General features: G+C 42.4%; 1 protein-coding gene across 2 annotated transcripts in view; it reads left to right on the forward strand.

Moving 5' to 3' along the window:
- Positions 1–19191, forward strand: part of DAPK2 (death associated protein kinase 2) — an 89851-nt gene that overhangs the window by 60011 nt on the left and 10649 nt on the right. The window contains exons 4-10 of one of the 2 annotated variants that reach the window (XM_073303560.1): positions 509–647; positions 5383–5512; positions 6859–6907; positions 7605–7631; positions 13297–13449; positions 15751–15796; positions 16898–19047. In XM_073303560.1, the coding sequence (XP_073159661.1) occupies positions 509–647; positions 5383–5512; positions 6859–6907; positions 7605–7631; positions 13297–13449; positions 15751–15796; positions 16898–17548 (1195 nt within the window). In that variant the 3' untranslated portion in view covers positions 17549–19047. Of the gene's footprint in view, positions 1–508; positions 648–5382; positions 5513–6858; positions 6908–7604; positions 7632–13296; positions 13450–15750; positions 15797–16897; positions 19048–19191 lie in introns of those variants that run through there. The other variant, XM_073303561.1, reaches the window with a different exon arrangement.

The raw sequence follows: 19191 nt of genomic DNA on the forward strand, positions 1-19191 counted from the left end.
GGAAGCAGATTCTGTTGGCAGATCTCATTGCATCATACTACTGATGGTGAAAGATGAGGAAAATGGTTTTTCATCAAGACAACAATATTAGTTTGTTCTATTTCCTCCATCCCTATTAAAATGGACAGTAAAAAAGTCACTTGTTAACAGTGCTATAGTGTACCTATGTACACATATATATGTGTTAATAATGCTGTGCATTTTTGTAGGACTCTTTAGGTGAGACTCAAAGTGCTTTACAAACGTTAATGAATTAAGCCTTTAAGCACCTGGAAGATAGGGGATTATTATCCCCAGTTTACCGTAGGACTTAAGGAGGTTGTGACTTGTTCAGTATCCCAGAGGAAGTCTGTGGCGGAACTGGGACTAGAACTCTCATATCCTGGCTCACACTTCAGAGTGGGCTTGTTCTGAATGGCATTTTGTTTGTTTGCCATTTTAACTATATTGATGTTTGTGTGCCTTACCCTGCTGTAGCTAACCCAAGGCTTCCCTGTATGTCTTGCAGAGTGTCTGGAGGAGAACTTTTTGACTTTCTGGCACAGAAAGAGTCTCTGAGTGAGGAGGAAGCAACCAGATTCATTAAGGAGATTTTAGATGGTGTAAACTACCTCCATGCCAAGAAAATTGCTCATTTTGATTTAAAGGTAAAGAAACATTGACCTATTTAAAAGAAATAATTATAGCATATATTCTATAATGCAGCATATGTGATACATTTAAATGTGATGGTATATAAAATATGTTTGATAATAGAGAAGGTGGAAGCGTAGAATGCTTAGCTTTTTGGACTGAGGCTTCCTGTGATGGATGGACATGACAGCACTCAGTGGAAAGCAGAAATGGTATTTCCCAAGATTTTAGAACCATACAATCGTAGGTCTGGAAGGGACCTCAAGAGGTCATCTAGTCCAATCCCCTGCACTCAAGGCAGAACTAAGAATTATCTAGACCATCCCTGACAGGTGTTTGTCTAACCTGCTCTTAAAAATCTCCAATGATGGAGATTCTACAACCTCCCTGGGCAATTTATTCCAGTGCTTAACTACCCTGACCGTTAGGAAGTTTTTCCTAATGTCCAGCCTTGTATTTCTTTTTAGTGATGAGAATGAGAAATCAAAAAAGCCTTCATCTTGTGGGTGTCAGATATTTTAATTAATGCTACTGTTATTTATTGTTTATATAATAGCACCCAAAACGTGGTGGATGCTTTTACAAACATACTGGAAGATGTACAGTACCTGCCCCAGAGAACTCACAAACTAGTAACCATCATGAGTCCTTTTCTAAGTAATTTACCTTTGGAATCCTAACTCCATCAAAGCAAATTAGTCTAAGTGAACTTTTAAATATTAATAACAGTCAATATAACATTTGCCTTGTAAATATTAGACTTAATCCATATTCCCACTTCTGGCAAGCATTTCCTATGTAGAGACCCACTCGATCTGGGTTCAAGTTATAGTATGTGCGTTGTGAGTGCTACATGCTGCTTCCAGTCCTGTCCAGTTCATTTCTTTACCAAACACAGCACAAACTACAACAGTGATTGTGTTTAGAATTCTGTGAGGAGTGAGGAACATTATTCTGAAACTACAGAGTTCAAACAGCTTCGGCAATGTATGTTTGACCAGGAAATAAGAGGTAGATTAGTTCAGTGGCTCTCAACCTTTCCAGACTACTGTACCCCTTTCAGGTGTCTGATTTGTCTTGTGTACCCCAAGCTACACCTCACTTAAAACATACTTGCTTACAAAATCAGACATAAAAATAGGGTCACAAAAGTGTCACAGCACACTAGTACTGAAAAATTGTTTACTTACTGATTTTTACCATATAATTATAAAATAAATCAATTGGAATATAAATATTGTACTTACATTTCAGCGTATAGGATATAGATCAGTATAAACAAGTCCTTGTCTGTATGAAATTTTAGTTTGTACTGATTTCGCTAGTGCTTTTTATGTAGCTTGTTGTAAAAGTAGGCAAATATCTAGAAGAGTTGATGTACCCCCTGGAAGACTTCTCTGTACCCTCCGGTGTACACATATCTGTGGTTGAGAATCACTGGTTTAGTTGGCACTGTCATTCCAACACCAAGTATCAGTTGGTTCAGAATATGGCTGCTGGCCTGCTTAGTCATCCAGGTCACTGAGAGCACATCACCCCAGTGTTCCCCATGTACTATCAGGTGAATTTATAGTTTTAGTCCTTATCTTCAGAGCATTTCATGGAACTGGCCCAGACTTCCTGGGAGACTCTGTCTCTGTCCATGACTGTGATCTGCCTCGACAACAATTTGCCTCTGGAACTAGGATTCTGTCACCCACAAGGATGAAACTTGAGGCTGGGAAACTGAGCATTCTCAGCAGCAGGCCTGCAGCTATGGAATTTGCTTCCACAAATGTTGCCATTTTCAGGACTATGTACAAAACATGGCTCCATCCCTCCTCAGAGCAAGGTGGAAGGTAGAGGAGATATGAGGAACTTTAAAATGGGAGCGGGGGGCCTAGAGTAGATCACATGCTGTTCACCATAATTTTGGTTCTAGAATTCTGTGATGCCTAGTTACTGCAGTGATGAGTATTACATGGGCAGATGTATGCCCAAGTTCTTCTCTTGAATATATAGTCTTCTTGTTGCAATTGCATATATCCCAGCAATATAGTACACTTCATCAAACTTCTGTCCATATGTTTGTTTGTTTATGGGTGTGAGTATGTTGGGGTTACCCTGAAGCCACGTAGCCCAAGAACAAAGGTTTACACTGTGCATTTGAAAAATATGATACCATTCAGTGATGGAATATAATTATGTGAACATGAATAAAACTTTTCCCAGGGTGAGTTCTGGCTACTGAAATCCACGTCCCATGTCAATAAAGTTCAGTGGTCAATAATGATGTTGGAAAAAGAGCAAAAAGAAATGTGCACGTGGGGCAGAAGAGATATCATTTCATAAATACAGTAAATAAATCACTCACAAGCGATTTAAAGCCGGATTCAAGATATCACTCATCTGGCTTTTATAGGACTATTTTTAGAGCTTCTGCAGCATTAAGCTAGGCATTTATTTTTAAGCAATAATCCAACTAGGGAAATGGAGATCCATAATTATCTTGTCACTCTTATCAATCTCTTCAATCTTGCCATAAAAAAACAGAAGTTTGGGGAACATATAATGGGAACTAGTTTGAAATGGGTTTTTTGGGGGGAGGCTTGCTTGTTTGTTTGTTTTTAGTGGCCTTGCCGAGATTTGACTGTGGAAGTGTCTGCAAAAATAAAGGCTGTTGAAGCGAAACAAACAAACAAAACTCAAAACCCAGTGCCACTGAACTGCTGGAGATGGACAATACACCAAAGGAGGGAGGGGGATGTAAAAGAGGGAAATCACATTTAAAATATTTTATAGCCATTATAACAACTGAAAATTCCTTTCTCCCAAGTGGCCCATAAACCCTAGCACTCCCCACAGAGATTCTGGGGGCAAAGGAAGCTTAAATAAATATATAACCATTTCTTGCTAATTTCTTACAAGCACTGATGGTAGGCTTGGCACTGTACAAAGACCCACAATAGAACTAGACCCTGCCCTGAAGAGCTTGGTGCAATATCAATAATAATTGCACTGTCAGGCCTCTGTTAATGTTCTGCTGAAATCAGTGGGGTAGCAGGACATATTGGGGAATGTTTTGCAGCAGTAAAAAGGGTTAGATGGTGGGTAAAGAATTGTGACATAATGAAAATGTTAATTGTACTGTGAACAAGGCAGACATGTACATGTATCCAGTTATGTGACTAGAGAGAAGTGAAATACGGATTTGTGTTTTATTCCTATGATATTAGCCAGGCAACCACTTTTCCGATAGCTCCCCCTTTCCTGCTAGTCTGTTCTCATGACCTATTTCCAGCTGGTATAGTCTGCACCTTGTCACTTGCTGAAATCCAGATGCAGGCCTGAGAACACCAGGGATCAGCTCTCTCTGGTGTAAATGGGCACAGCACCACTGATTGCAGCAGAACTGTACCTATGTACGTCAGGTGAGGATCTGCACCAAGATGCAGAGGCGATGAATAGAGATGACGGTTGAATAACTTCTTGTTTCATGCTGTACAGCCTCTAGCATAAGTCTGTTCTAAACAGGCCTGCATCACCTCAGCAACATACACTGCTGGCAGCTGAGTGCACTGAATCTTCAGAAGAAAACCAGCATAGTTAGCCTGGAGCTAAAATCACCCTAGTCCAATGGCTGTGAAAATAAATTATTCGTGTAGCCTGTCTGCAAGTGTAATGCAGAGTGAGCGTGTGTGTTAGCAGTAGCTCCTTGCACATGAGAATTAGTTCTGAAATGGTCAGGCAGCTGCCAACAGGGAATCAAACTTTCTGACTATTGCTTCCAGGCTACGATTAAAAAATGAAAATTGAATAGCATTGGAGCTCTTCGTCAGAGCTGTGCTAGCCATGTTGCTCTAAAAACTATAAAATAAAGGAGGAATGACAGGGGCTAAGAAAGTTAGTGGAAAAATAATTAATAGATACAGCACAGAGTATGGAGTCGAACCTGCTGCTTAGGGATGCTAATGGTTCTCTTTTCACAATTCTATCAGGTTTGGCCTGGTGCTTTTGGTTGCATAACAGTCAGAAATTCTCCATGTGTTCTTAGAATAGCTTGTTACTAGAGGTGGGCCAGAATCTCCAATCCTAGCCCCTTCTAATTTCAGAGACATTCAGATCCTCATCCCAGGATCTGAACATACCCCATTGTGGTGGAAGGGACCAGGCCATGGTAAGCTCACCCTCTGTGTTGTACCACCATGCTCAGCATGTCAGTCTCATAACATATCTCGTAACGCATCTAGTTGAGCCAAGCAATTATTTACAGTTATGTGAATAACTCTGGTGTGTCATCATTTCCCTGGAAACCAGGTGTATTTTATCTTCATCCTGCCACAACAACTATAATTAACAAAATAAACATAGGCAGGCAGAGAGAGAAAGCAACTGGTGAAGAGAACAAGGAAGGTCCTGACTTATTAGGAAGCAGGACATGCTGCAGCTTTTGTGAGAGAAAAGAATAAAGGCAATAAGTGAAGTGAATTACAGTATTGCTTTTGAGAGGGAGGCTTCAGACACTGAGGAGTATTAATTTTGCTGCTGTCAAGTATGATTTGACAATGAATGTCACATTACATAAATTTGTTCAGTTTATCAAAACAATGAAGTCTGCATTGCCGGGAATAGGTTTGTGGTTTTTACCTGTTCTGCAGTATTGCAAACATGTACAAGCATGAAAAGGTGACTTAAAGGATACTGCTTAGGCTCTTGATCTGTTAGCTTCCTCACAAATAATATAACTAATCTTTGTTTCATTATTTTTAGCCCGAAAACATTATGCTTCTAGACAAGAATATTCCTATTCCACACATAAAAGTCATTGACTTCGGCCTAGCCCATAAAATAGAAGATGGAGTTGAATTTAAGAATATTTTTGGGACACCCGAGTTTGTAGGTGAGTGTTCAAGCAATTCCTTTGTGTTGCAGCTTTTCACTGGAGAAGCCAGCAACACCTCTGCATTTTCAGTCCCCTAAAATTGCCACCCCATTTGGGTGCACTGCATCTAGAGGGCATGCTTGAATCTTCTCAGTGGAGCAGCCAAAAGGTGCCTTCTGTAAACTGTAGGTGTCGAGCTGAAGAGATCAGGGTGCTATCTAATTAGTGAGCTAGAGAAATAAATACAGGGTTGAAATTTTGGACCCCCTCCCCTCCCCCCCCGCTCACTAATCCCATCTCTGTTACTTATTCTCCCTGTGGCAAGTCAGAGCCACTTTGCATCTGTAAAATGGAGTAATATAGGTCTCTGTTGATGTTACTGCTTTCTAAGTATAACTCCCTCCCACTGAACCTGTTTGGATTATGACAGGTTTCAGAGTAACAGCCGTGTTAGTCTGTATTCGCAAAAAAAAGGAGTACTTGTGGCACCTTAGAGACTAACCAGAGTCTCTAAGGTGCCACAAGTACTCCTTTTATTTGGATTATAGCTCCCTTCCTTTTGTTACTCCAGGATGACTGTCATGTTGTGACTTCCTGATCATGTTTCTAACCTCTAGGTTTGCTTGTATTATCTCTTGGTCCTTACTGGTTTTTACATCTGCCAATCTGAGATCTATTCAGTTTAATTTACTTCCTCTTCTGGATAATAAATGAAGCTGTTAAATAAACACTGATCCCTGCTGCCCTGTTCTAGACACCTCTTCACACCTCAATACACTGCCGTTTATCACTTCCTTTGTTCAGTCCTCTACATGGATATTTTTCATCCACAAGGTGTTTCTTCTACAGATGCTACAATGAAGTTACAGTAACAGCTGACAACAATAGTAATGAATGGTGTGTTGGCTGGAAAGAAACCTTGGGCAAGTTGCGCTAGAGCAGTCCCTGACTGGCCAATTACTAAGTAAAGACCGGGCATTAATGGCATCAGTTTATTGCCATTCTGAAATAATTGGGGAGAAAATGCTTAGATCCATCTGCTTAGGGATGCTGTTACATGAAATAATTTGTTGTTGAAGGTATAATTAGTACTGTAGATGGATTGTAATGTCTTCCTGTTCTTTATTCTTTGATCCCTTTCATGCTCAATTGACTCTAAATTAGCTCTCCCTCTGTTTGGGAGATTAAATTCCTACTGCCACACATGCACACCACTGTAGAACTTTAAACAGAAATGACCTCCTATAACTACTGGCATTGCCTTTACCACGGATTGATATAATTCTTGACCTACACATACAATTCATGTTGCTAAAATTAATTACTCAATCTGTTGCTGATGTTTGAATAAATGCTTCTTACAGCTCCAGAAATAGTGAACTATGAACCACTTGGGCTAGCTGCAGATATGTGGTAAGTTCTCGGCATTAACTTTTCTTCCAAGATGTTATACTGCTAGTTTCTTATATTTTTATATATTTTATATCTTATATATTTCTTATATTTCTTATAGTTTCTATACTGCACAGTTTCTCTGTAAAATCCATTCTCTACATATCAGACAATGCTGACATACAGTAAATAGCTGTTCATTCAATCCTTCCATTTTTACCTGCTGTTTATAGTAAACTTCTACTCATGATATAAAAAAAATTGAATTATATAAAATAGGAGTTAACAATTTGCCACTAGCTGTCACCTTTTGGAGAGAGCCTCTTGAAAGGCACCATTGTCCCTGCAATGCCTTGTGATAGCTTTGTTTATAAAAGTGCTGTGAATAGAGAAAGCTTCGACACCAAGCTATTCTGCCCAAAATGGTCATAGTGGCTAAAACATCCGTGCGGATATTCCTCCATGCTTCTGACATGTACCATAGCTAATTAGCTACCATGAACCAACATGACTTAAGAAATCCATATAAAGAAAGCCCAGATATCCACATCATTTGAGCCTGTATCCAAAATTCATGTTCCTTTTTATGAAGCACTGACTTTTACATAGGTTTTGTCTGACTGCTAATATCATAGTTCATCTACCAATCTAGCAGCTATAATTGACTCATGTCACACATGTATAAAACCTACAATCAATTGCTCTTTTTGTTTTCTAGGAGCATAGGAGTCATCACCTACATACTGTAAGTACAGAATTTGATCCACTTGTATGGAACAGCTGTAAAAGTTGTAGGAAGCTAGTGAAAAGCAGCTCTTCTCATCAGTCCCTTAGGGAAGGAGCTGCACAGCAGGAATGGGGCAAGGGACTGATGGACAAGTGATCTCCAGAGGCCTTTTAAAATAGAGAAAGCAAAGAAAATTAAGTGAAACTAAAAGAGAGGCGATAGGACCAATGACCAGCAAATGCCTCTACATAGGACCAGAAGCACCTGTGCCTCATGTTTTTGGGGGTGGGATTTTCAAAAGTGGTCACCAAGTGTTGGCCGACCGCTGCTGCCATTGATGTCAAACACCCATCAGCTTCAGTGGGAACAGAGTTAGGCTAATACTGAGCACTTTTGAAAATCCCACTTAAATCTCAGCCTCTCTAGCCCTGGGGTTCTTCTGGGTGGGCTCAATGGGCTACATGCTGCAGCCATTACCCAGAGCTCCCATTGGCCTCGGGAATTTTGCATTAGCAATCTTTGCAGCATCAGGCCCAACAAAGATAGAGACACTTAAAAGAGGAATCTCTTTCTGGTGGGCAAAGCAAGTGGAGCAGAATTAAACACACCCACAGGCCATGCTGAAAGCTTTTGGTTTGTTCCCTGAGCTTCGACCCCGCCCGCTATAAAAGGGCTGTAAGCTGACAACATAGCCGGGATGCTGTGAAGTCCCTTATGCCCTGGGGTACAGTAAGGGGCACATGGATACAGTCCGAGACACATTAGGTAGCCCACCAGCAGCTAAAGAGCAATTCTAAAATTGTCCAGATCCTTGATCTTTATTTGCATTCCTCATGTCATCAGCTGATACATCTGAACGTGATAAGACATCAATGTCTTCATAAATTGCTATTTACATCTGTTTATAGATTAATGGGAAGGGAGACTGGATGTTGAGAAGAAACAGGTTAGAATGCTTACCCTGTGATGACAGTAATGCACAGACAGTCAGGTGTTCTGAGAGGCCTTCACCTTCCTCTGAAGTGTCGCATACACAGGCCTTTGCTGGAGGCAGGATAATAGAGGGAGTGGAGCAGTACTCTGTTCCAATAGGACAATTCTTTTCTACTTATATACCTTTGCTCTGTAGAGAGATAGAAGCATTGATTTTGCTTTTGCATTGCTCCATCTGGTTGAAATGACCTAGAAACCTTCTGCAACAATAAGTTTGTATTCAGAGATGGGCTTGCCCCATGAATTCCAGATCCAAATTTCCCCAAACTTGGAGGTGGTTCAGAACAGGAGTTTTCTCTGACCCATCTCTACTTATATCTAAAATCTCCATTGGAAAAAAAAGAGACATGCAAACAATGTATCCCTTTAGATTACTACTAATCCTGGCTCTGTTGTATCGCAGTATATTTGGGGTGTGTCATGGATCCACAGCATTAGTGCTATACCCCCAACTTTGGAACAGTCTCTAGGACAGTGGTTTTCCCCTTATTTACCATTGTGGGCCACATCAATACTAACTATGGCCATGAGGATGTTACATGGGCTGCCCCATGCGCTGATTGGGCCGCAAGTTGAGAAACACTGCTCTAGGAGGAACCCCTTCAGTGTGCCAGACCTGCTAGGGGTCTCCCTCTTCCTCCAAAGTAAATCAGATGGCTTCTCCACCTCCTTAGACTGGATCTCTGGGCCTGCAGCACTCCTGCTTCATACCATGAGCTCTGTTCTGTGAGTCCAACCAAGATAGATTCCTGGTAGAGACTTGTACGTTCTCCAGGGATCAATATATGTCTGCTAGCCTCTGTAGTGACATTCAAACAGTGTTGTCAAAACAGTAGGGTTTATTAGTCAACTGGAACATAGCATAGGAAGTCCTTAGGTTAACATACAGAACGGTACTTAAAGAGTAGCATAGAGTACTTAAAACAAGACCATTCTGGTCAGCCCAGAGCCTAGCTGAGCTCTAGTGAACTCCATTGTTCAAGGTGTCTGTCTGTCTCTTTGGTCAGATACCAGGTGAGAACCCTGACGCCTTCCAGCAGCCAACTTTTACCCCCCCCCAACGCACACCTCATACCTCCCCAGCTAAGTTCCGTTTAAGCTGTGCAGCCATGCAGCTGCCTATTAAGCCTCACGCAGGGGCTCAGGGCTGCGGCGGGGAGAAGTGCCCCTCTCCACCGGCCCCAGCGCAGACCTGCCATGGCAGGGAGAGGCGCCCCTGCCCACCAGCCAAAGCACGGACCTGCCGCAGTGGGGAGAGGTGCCCCGCCCTCGGCCTGGCCCAGCCCAGCCCCACTGGAGCCGCCGCAGCCAGGGAGAGGCGCCTCTCCCCTGGCCCCGAGCTGCTGAAGCAAGAGAGGGCGGGGGAAGTCCTCTCTCCCCACTGCAGACTGGGGACAGTCTGCACCCCAAACCCCCATCCCTGGCCCCACTCCAGAGCCCACATCCCCCCCCAACCCTCTGTCCCAGCCCCGAGCCCCCTCCCACACTCCAAACCCCCACCACATGAATTTTATTATGTGCACCAATAGGAAGGTGATGTGTCTCACAACACCTCCATATTGGTGCACATAACAAAATTCATTCCGCACATGGACGTAAAAAATTAGGGGGAATACTATTCCCCAGTCCTTTGTTCTCGAGCAGGGGTATGTTGCTCAGTTTCCCTGCTGAGAGGTAGGGATGTCTGTCTCCCTCTGGGCTTTTGGTTGCTAGGTGTCAGTGTCCTGGTATTTGGATATGGAGACTAAGGCGCAGACAGCTAGGTGACATTCATATCTGCCTCTCTCAGGCCTGGTCTACACTAGACAAGTCGGTCAGTTTAACTACATTGGTCAGGTGTGTGAAAAATCCACATCCTTAGTGGCACAGTTAACCTGACATAAATCCTTTGACAGCATTTACAAATCAAAAAAATCTTACCCGGTTCTTGTGAATATATATTCTCCCCACCCTAACAGTAGCTTCCAGAATGGCTAATACAAGTAGCAATGGTTAACATAGTAAACAAGCATAAAAACAGTAGCCCTCTGTAAAAAGGGATGGAGACGATTGTGTGAGCCCTTGAATGGGTGGGGTATGACCCTGCACACACTATAATACTTTTAAACCCATTTTGTATTTTTCAAGAGTTGTTTCTTAATTTTATTGATACTAACTTCCATTGATACCGTACGGTGCCTCTCATTGTAAGGAGTTACAAAATGCTTAACGAACGCTGAGTGTATATATACCATTACCTACTGTAACACACATGACCACGTTCTTATGGACACCAAGGTCACTGCAGGGGTCAAACCCAGGTCTTTCAGCCCCAGGAGCACGAGCCCCTACCATCAGAGCTAAAGGAATAATTAATTTAGTTCTAAGTAGTAAGCTGTTATCATCACTGGGGCCAGCCTCTTGATAAAGACATAGAATCATAGAACCATAAGGTTAGAAGGGATCACCAGGATCATCTAGTCTAACCCCTTGCCAAGATGCAGGATTTCTTGGGTCTAAAGACCGTCCAGGACAGATGGCAATCCTGTCTCTTTTTGAAAACCTCCAGTGAGGAGCTTCCACGACTTCCCTAGGCAGTTCCATTGTCCTACTCTTCTTACAAGTAGAACGTTTTTCCTGAGATTCAATCTAAATCTGCTATGCTGTAGTTTGAACCCATTGCCTCTTGTCCTGCCCTCTGTGGCAAGAGAGAACGACTTTTCTCCATCTTTTTTATGGCAGCCTTTCAAGAATTTGAAGACCACTATTATGCCCCCCCTTAATCATCTCTATTCCAAACTAAACATACCCAGTTCCTTCAGCCTCTGCTCATATGGCTTGCATTCCACCAACTTGATCACCTTTGTTGCTTGCCTCTGGATCCTTTCCAGTTTCTCTACATCCTCATGATTACTCTCATAGAGCCAAGGTCCTAAAGCAGCATTTATACAGTGCCTTTCAAGGATCATTTAGTGATTTAAAGTTGGGAGAGAATCATCTCCATTCTACGTATGTACAAACTGAGACATGGAGAGGTGAAGTGACTTGCCCAAAGTCACAAAGGACCAATACGACACACAAATTGAGGGGACAGTGGATGGGAGGAGAGAAGCCAAGTGCCCCACAGTATGATTTTGAGGAAAGGGAAAAAATATGGCCAAAGACATTATGGCAGGGATTCCCCAGCTCTGTTTTGTAACCACTGGTGGGCCACAAAGAGCTGGCTTTTCACGTGTTGCCTGCTGTCCTCCTTGTTTCTAGCTGACTGAAATGGAACAAAGGGACAAGTGGGGGATGAGTGAAGAGCGTAAGTAGTCAGAACAATTGACTGTAATCAAATAGGGCAATACTTAGGGAAGTATTTTTAGCTCTTCGGTGCTCTAATATTACCTTCCCATGTCAGCAGCTGTGGCAGTTCTGGGTTGTTACATGGCAATTTCTCTGTTGAGATTTGGTCCACACTATGAAAGCGTTTCGGAGCTCCCTGTTTTTGTGCATAGTGCCTCCGTGTTTCTCGTATCCTCACTGAGCAGACGTAATCACCATTATTAAGGTGTAATGCAAAAGATCCTTGGTTAGTGTGACAGTGTTGGATGATAAAGGCCCACTGTGAGCAGAATCACTTAAACAAGCAACGTCACTCCTCCTAGAGCTGAACGGTTTGCTGCATTTCTGTTTTGAACCCACTGCATCCTGAACTTCCACTACCAAAGTCCAAACAGGGGAGGCAAGAATAGTAGTACTATTTTAATGGGATTACATCAGTTTCCTTAGTATAAAGAACACTTGCTGGATATCTAACTCTCTTGACTCAGCATTCATGGTATTAAAAAAGGAACTCTAATAGAAGTGCTTTAACCCCAGGTTTTTGTGTGATTGAGGTAAATATGAGTCTCAGATGAAGGATGTCAGTTATATTTGAGAGAGATGCAAGGCAGGCTCACAGCCCTTTCCATCTAAAAGATTGCTGAATGGTGTTTTATGAGGATGATGACTGCAGTGTATCTTTGCAGTTTTAAGCATGGAGCTGAGCTCTGATAGAATTAGCTCTTCATGTTCTATTTTATTGCACTGTAAGTCCCCTGGCTTGTCCTGCGGACTAGTTTTAATCAATGCCATGTCCTCTTCCCACCCTGCAGAAATCAGGGCAAGGCCACAAAAATCTGAGCAATTAATTTTCTCTATTTATGTGGACCTCTTGGGCCCAACTCTAGGTGCACATTGTGCATAGATGCTTGCCAGTGAACTGCAGGCGGAAAAACAGCACAGGGCAGGAGTTTTCCCAAAAAGCCTACAGAGGGGCTACTGAACAGGGCTTCCTTGATGGGAACTATGGGGGGACATTCCCTGACATAGCCTGTGAGTATCTGTGTGTGTACCCCTGATGCATTCATAGCAACTGGACCTCTCCTCCAGTGCGGATTATTCTTACCCTGGGGGGCAATAGCCTGTGTGTGTGTCAGGGATGGGGGTGTCTGAGAATAGGGTCTTTGGTGTCGCACATGGAAACACATTAATGCTGCTTTTGTGAGTCTGTTTTGTAGCTATATATATGGTGATGCAGATTTGTGCCTATTATTTCCAAATCTTCTTGGCTGCCCTGAAAGAGAGACCCACATTCTATCGTTGTCATTTCACAATCTCAGAATCACGTCAAAGTAACTTTATTTTTCCCCAATCAAAACATGATCTTCCTGTCTGGCCTGTTCAGGCTCAGTGGCGCATCCCCTTTCCTTGGAGAAACGAAGCAGGAAACTCTCGCCAACATCACAGCCGTGAATTACGAATTTGATGAGGAATTTTTCAGTCACACCAGTGATCTGGCAAAAGACTTTATCCGGAAACTCCTGGTGAAAGACACACGGTAAGTGAATGTACAAAAATGGCTGGCTGCCTTTCATGCCACCCAGGCAAAAATGAGCACACTGAGCAGTTCAGAGTTTCATTACAGAGTTGGTCATTGTCCCAGAGTGAGGCATTAAGTACAGGTGTATTGCTGTGTCCCTTGTAAATCTCTATATACAGAAGACCTACAAATATGCCCTATACCAAAATTCACCAAATATGCCAAAATTTGGCATGCATTTTCTTTCACCAGTAGGGTTGGATATTTTTTTTTTTTTTGTAAAGTGCAAATTACTGGAGTTTATTGGGTTTTAGAAGCTGCCCTTGTGTCTGGTAATTTTTAAATGTTTTTTTCTATTGCCTCTAATGACATCTCAATTCACATGTCCTGGGTGAGTGAGTGTGTGTGTGTGAATTAGAGAGAGAGAGAGTTGATTTTATATTCAGTGTTTCAAAAGCAGCTGCTCTGCATGGACAAATTCAGACTGGAAGTAAGGCATAAATTTTTAATAGTGAGTAATCAACCATTGGAACAGGAGTGGGTGGGTGAAATGCTGTGGCCTGCGTTGTGCAGGAGGTCAAACTAGATGATCATAATGGTCCCTTCTGACCTTAGTATCTATGAATAAAAGGGGCCTGGTGGACTCTCCATCACTGACCATTTTTAAATCAAAGTTGAATGTTTTTCTAGGAGATCTGCTCTAGGAATTATTTTGGGGAAGTTCTATCAGCCTGTGCTACACAGGAGGTCAGACTAGATGATCACAATGGTTCCTTCTGGCCTTGGAATCTATTAATCACATGCTAAAGCCTGCAGATTGGCTTGCAGAGATTGTCAGGAAACTAGCTCCTGTGTGTTCACTTGGAGGCTTGTGTTCATCAATCTCAAACCTCCAGAGGGACACCCTATCTACTCACACCTGTAGGCCACCATTTTCTCTTCACTGTCCTAACAGAGTCCATCATTTGAGGCAGGATGGCTCTTATCCCTGGTCTGTCGTGGATGTTGGATAATTGCTCCCACATCCCAAGCCATTAGAAACCTTCTAGGAAGTGAGATGCACTCAGCTCGTACCCTTTATTGCTGCAAACTCCTTGCTCTTCAGTTGTCTTCGTGTCAAATATGGCCCATTAACTCTTGTGCATCAGCTAGGTACACCTGGCACTTCTCTAGCAGCTATATGGGGCTTTTCTCCTACCTCGTGGTGATTAGGGAATCAGAGATTCTTTAGCTACTGCAGTAGGGATTATAGGAGAGGGATCTCTGCTTCTGAAGTTTTTTAATGAGCTGGATGCACCAGGACTATCTTGCCACACTTCCTGCACTATGTTGGGGTGGGCGGAGGGAGGAAAGGGCATCCTTGTGGGTTATGTGCTGCTGAGCCCTCTGAAGAGTCTATTAGTACTAGGGGGAGTGGTCATCGGTTGTCTCCTGAAAACAGAGTGGGGGCCACTTGCAGAAAGGTGTGGGAAAGCAGGTTACTAGGGTGCCCTTTAAAGACATATGGGGGAGAAGGTAAATAATGGGGGTTGTTGGGAGAAGGATGCCAGCTAGGGTATCTGTCCAAACACATCAGCAAACATTTCTCCAAACTTCAGACCCCAGGATATGTTGGGATATGTTAGAGCCTGATGTGAATGTTTTGCACAGGTTTAGCAAGTGCCTTTCAAGCGTGGCAGATCAGGCATATTGATATCTGTGCCATAACCAGCTGTGAAGGCAGTACCCTGTTTATATCCATCCTGCCTGAAGGTGATAGTGTACTGTTTGCAGTGCTGCTAGGGTGTAGGAGAAAGGGAGATTTTCTGATTTAGTACTGAAGCATCCTGCCCAGGAATACTGCTTTCAGGAAGCAAGAGCTCCAGGGGTGACTTAATAGCTCGTGCATTAAAGACATTTTTGATTACATTAAGCTTATATCAATTGATATAGAGAAAAAGGCAGACCAAGTGTGTGCAGGAAGAATTCACTCATTAGGCACGTTAGACTAGTAAGACAGAACATATCATGAAACATTAGTAGCGTTTCACCTCTTTTTAACAGAACAATGAGAGAGGGAGAGATTTTGATTGTGTGGAAATGAAAATTAAGTAGAGCTGACAGCTCTGCTGTGGGATAGCACTGTATTAACACTGAAGACAGAAAACTGTGTGTGAACCCTTCTGCCTGAAAGTTGTACCTCACTGTAAGTAATCCTGTCACTACTGGTGACAGTGTTATAGATACAAAGTACAATATTAAAATGTTGTTTCATAAACACCCTGAAAGAAGTGTATGGTAAGCAGCTTGGCTCTCATTTAAGTCTGTGTTTCATTGCAGGAAACGGCTCACAATTCAAGAAGCTCTCACTCATCCTTGGATAACGGTAAGGCCAAAGATAGTGACAGAATATGGGTGGTGATTTTGTAACAGGTGAACATTTGCTTCAGGACAAACTAGTACAGAATTTTTATGGGAATTTATATTTCCACACAAAAGGCTATGTGCCTAAACGGCAAGAGAATTCATCATGGTTACGGCTTTCAGAAATCAGTTTGAACCAGACAGTGAACCTTAGCCTCTCCATGTCTCACTTTCACTTATGAGCAAAGCAGGGAGAATACTCCCCTTTTTCACAGGTAAGTTATGAGAAATAACTGGCTACTAAACACTCTGAGATCCTTGAGTGCAAGACAAACAGTAGTAAAAACTGCTTCAATTCCTTCCAAAATCTTGGATTTCTGCAAGCCTTAATTATGACTTCTGTTATTACAATAAACACCAAAGGAGAGGTGACTGGACTATAAATAAATCAGCATACAGTATTCTGTATTAGAACACAATTTGTATTGTTTTCATCTCTACTCAGTGTTTGCATGGACACAAACCATACCTCTCATGTAGTGCTTTTGGGTGTTAAGAGCTGACCACACCAAATGTGAAAACAAATCAGCTCCCTCAAAATGTCATTGGTGTAGTGAGCTAGTAGCTGTCTGGATTTGCTTGGTATTTGGATTTGTGTGTGTGTGTGTGTGTTGTTTTGTTCTAAGCAAAGCTTGCCTCCGTAGATAAATCTCTTAATGAAAATAAATTTAGCAATCTCAGCATGGCAAATGTGGATGTTTAAACACTGGATCGTTCTAATTTTGTTATGTATTGTACAAAACATTGAGTGGAGTGTTTTCAGGATTATTTTTCCCCCACAAATGTTGATGGTTTTGCAAATTTAACTGCACAAACTGTAGCATGCAAATAGTTCACGGCCCTTTAATTTATTTACACTTGTCCCATGTGAATGAATGCTCAATGCTTGTCACATTACCCCTTTTATTTTAATCAAATGCATGAACAATGACTGGAAACGACGCTTCTCCCCAGCATTGTGGAAATGCAGTCTTGCATCCCTTGTCTGCTGTGTAGAGTTGAATTTGTGCAATATCTTGCAATCTTGATAAACAATCAGTAATACTGGTTCTTCTGTCTGAAGACTCACCAGTTGATAGAAGAAACAAAAGTCCAAGAAAACAAGAAGGCTGAGAACAGTCAGCTGAAGACAAAACGTCTGAAAGAGTACACCATCAAGTGCCATTCGAGTATGCCACCAAATAACACCTACATCAACTTTGAGCGCTTTGCCCGGGTGGTAGAAGACATTTCTCTGATGGAACATGGTTTCAGCACTCTGGCTATGTCCCACGATTCCCTGCAGGAGGACATTGATGCTCTGGTTTCCATATATAATGAAAAAGAAGCTTGGTACAAAGAAGAAAATGAAAATGTGAGACACAAGCTTTCACAGCTGAAGTATGAGCACCGTAAAATTGAATCCCTGAAGAAACATATTCAGGATGACATCAAGACTGTAGGTTCTAGTCTTGCAAGTGTCACTGGGAAATACATTGATCTAAAGTCTCAGTATGAATCTCTGAGTCAGGAACTTTCTGAGGAACTCGCATGGATCCAGGATTTAATGAGTAGTTTTCAGCTGGAGAATGGAAATGAAGCACGTGTGAATGGAAACTTTGGCTCTGTTTTCAACAAAGATATTAATGAATCACTAATGGAGCTGTTAAATAGATCTTGCTGTGAGGAATTCCTTGCAGGCTTGAATCTTGATGTTGCAGAATCAAGACAGTAATGTTGGTTAGCAGGCAAAAATCTTCGTTAGAACCCCTTGCTGTCCGTCTGTCTCAACGTGCAGCTGTAAGAAATCATCTCAGTGTGTAACTTCAGCACAAAACCACCACCTATGCATTAAAATAGAAATATGGAAATGTTGCACAAACTATTGACCAAAAACTTATACTCTGAGGTGGTTTTTGTGCTGATGTTGTGACCAGCCCAGTTTCTGAACCCTTAGAATTAGAAATCACTTTGTTTTAGGGCACGTGTAACCCTGCAGTTATTCTGTACTAACGTTATAATAATATGTAAACATACAGGTCCTGAAGATTATTAGGTAATTCACTTGAAATGAAAAACTATGTCACTCCTTTTTTAGCATGCTTTGAAGTCTATAAAATCACCTGGTAGCATTCTTGTTTGGATGAGGGCAATAGTCTTGCAGACTTGCTGGGGATAATTCTGCACAGCAGATCATTAAAAACACTTATGAAGGTTATTGCAGCCCTTTAAAACGGAGCAAATGATGCAGTGATTTATCATTTCACACCATGAAAATCACAGCTAATGAAGGAAAGTTAAGGTTATTTTATAGGCTAGTTATTCAGGGTACAGTCTCTCTTTCATTATCATCAGATGTTAGAAGTCCCCAAACTGTGGGACATGCTCCCCTAGGGGGGTGCAGAGGAATGTCTGGGGGATGCAGCTGGGGCTCAGGCTAGCCTCCACAGGGTTTGGGGTAGGAGCGCCACCCCGCCCCACCCCAGCTCTGCTCCTGGCCCTGCCCCCACGCCCAGGTCTCTGTTCCCAGTGGTCCAGCTGCCGGTCAAGCGCCTGTGCCCCAGCTGCCGGCCTTGGCCCCAGCCTAGGCTCCGTCACTGACCCCGGCTGTGGCCCCAGCCTTGGCCCCCTTAACCCTGTCAGCGTCCCCCTCCCAGTACAGCAGCCCTGCTCCCAGACCCAGCTTGGAGGCGGGGGGGGGGGCACGGACAGGAGTAAGGGGTGGCCCGAGGCAAAAAGTTTGGGGACCAGTGTTAGATCATTTTTATTTCTTTAATGTGAAGTTCTTGCCATAAAAACAGTTACCTTATGTTTTATGTACCAGAAATATTTTGTTCGAAGGACAGAATGATAAATCTGTAATGGAATGACTGGAGAACTGTGTATGTATATTTTGCTGTGGAAAATTATTTGTGAGGATGATGATCCATCAGGCAGTGTCAATAGACCTTTGACTTTTATTCCACAATAAGAAAGGTCTCTCAAAGGAAACAATTCATTGACTCAGTGTGGTAGAACTTGAGACTGGTGTGTTTGTTCCAAAGGTCATTTTTGAAACTTACAAGAAAGGAAAAGGAAAAAAAGTCAATGTTTAAACAGAATAATGCACCTTTTTCCTGTGTTTCAAAGGAAAGGTTAACTGCTCGGGCTGTATTTATGTGCACAAATGTAACCATTTCACGTTTTGGACACAATAAATAGTCTCTTATTCAGGATGCTGTAGTCTCTGATGGGGAAGTCTGTGACTGAAATAGGATATTTAAACATCTACTTAGTGAAGTAATTATAGAGCCAGATTCTCTAGCTGGCTTATGGCTCCTTTGTGAGGCTGAGGTACTGCAAAGGGGCTGTAATCCAGTGGCAAATGCCCTGCAGAGA

The sequence above is a fragment of the Lepidochelys kempii genome, chromosome 10, assembly GCF_965140265.1.
Source record: "Lepidochelys kempii isolate rLepKem1 chromosome 10, rLepKem1.hap2, whole genome shotgun sequence".
Lineage (NCBI taxonomy): Eukaryota > Metazoa > Chordata > Testudines > Cheloniidae > Lepidochelys > Lepidochelys kempii.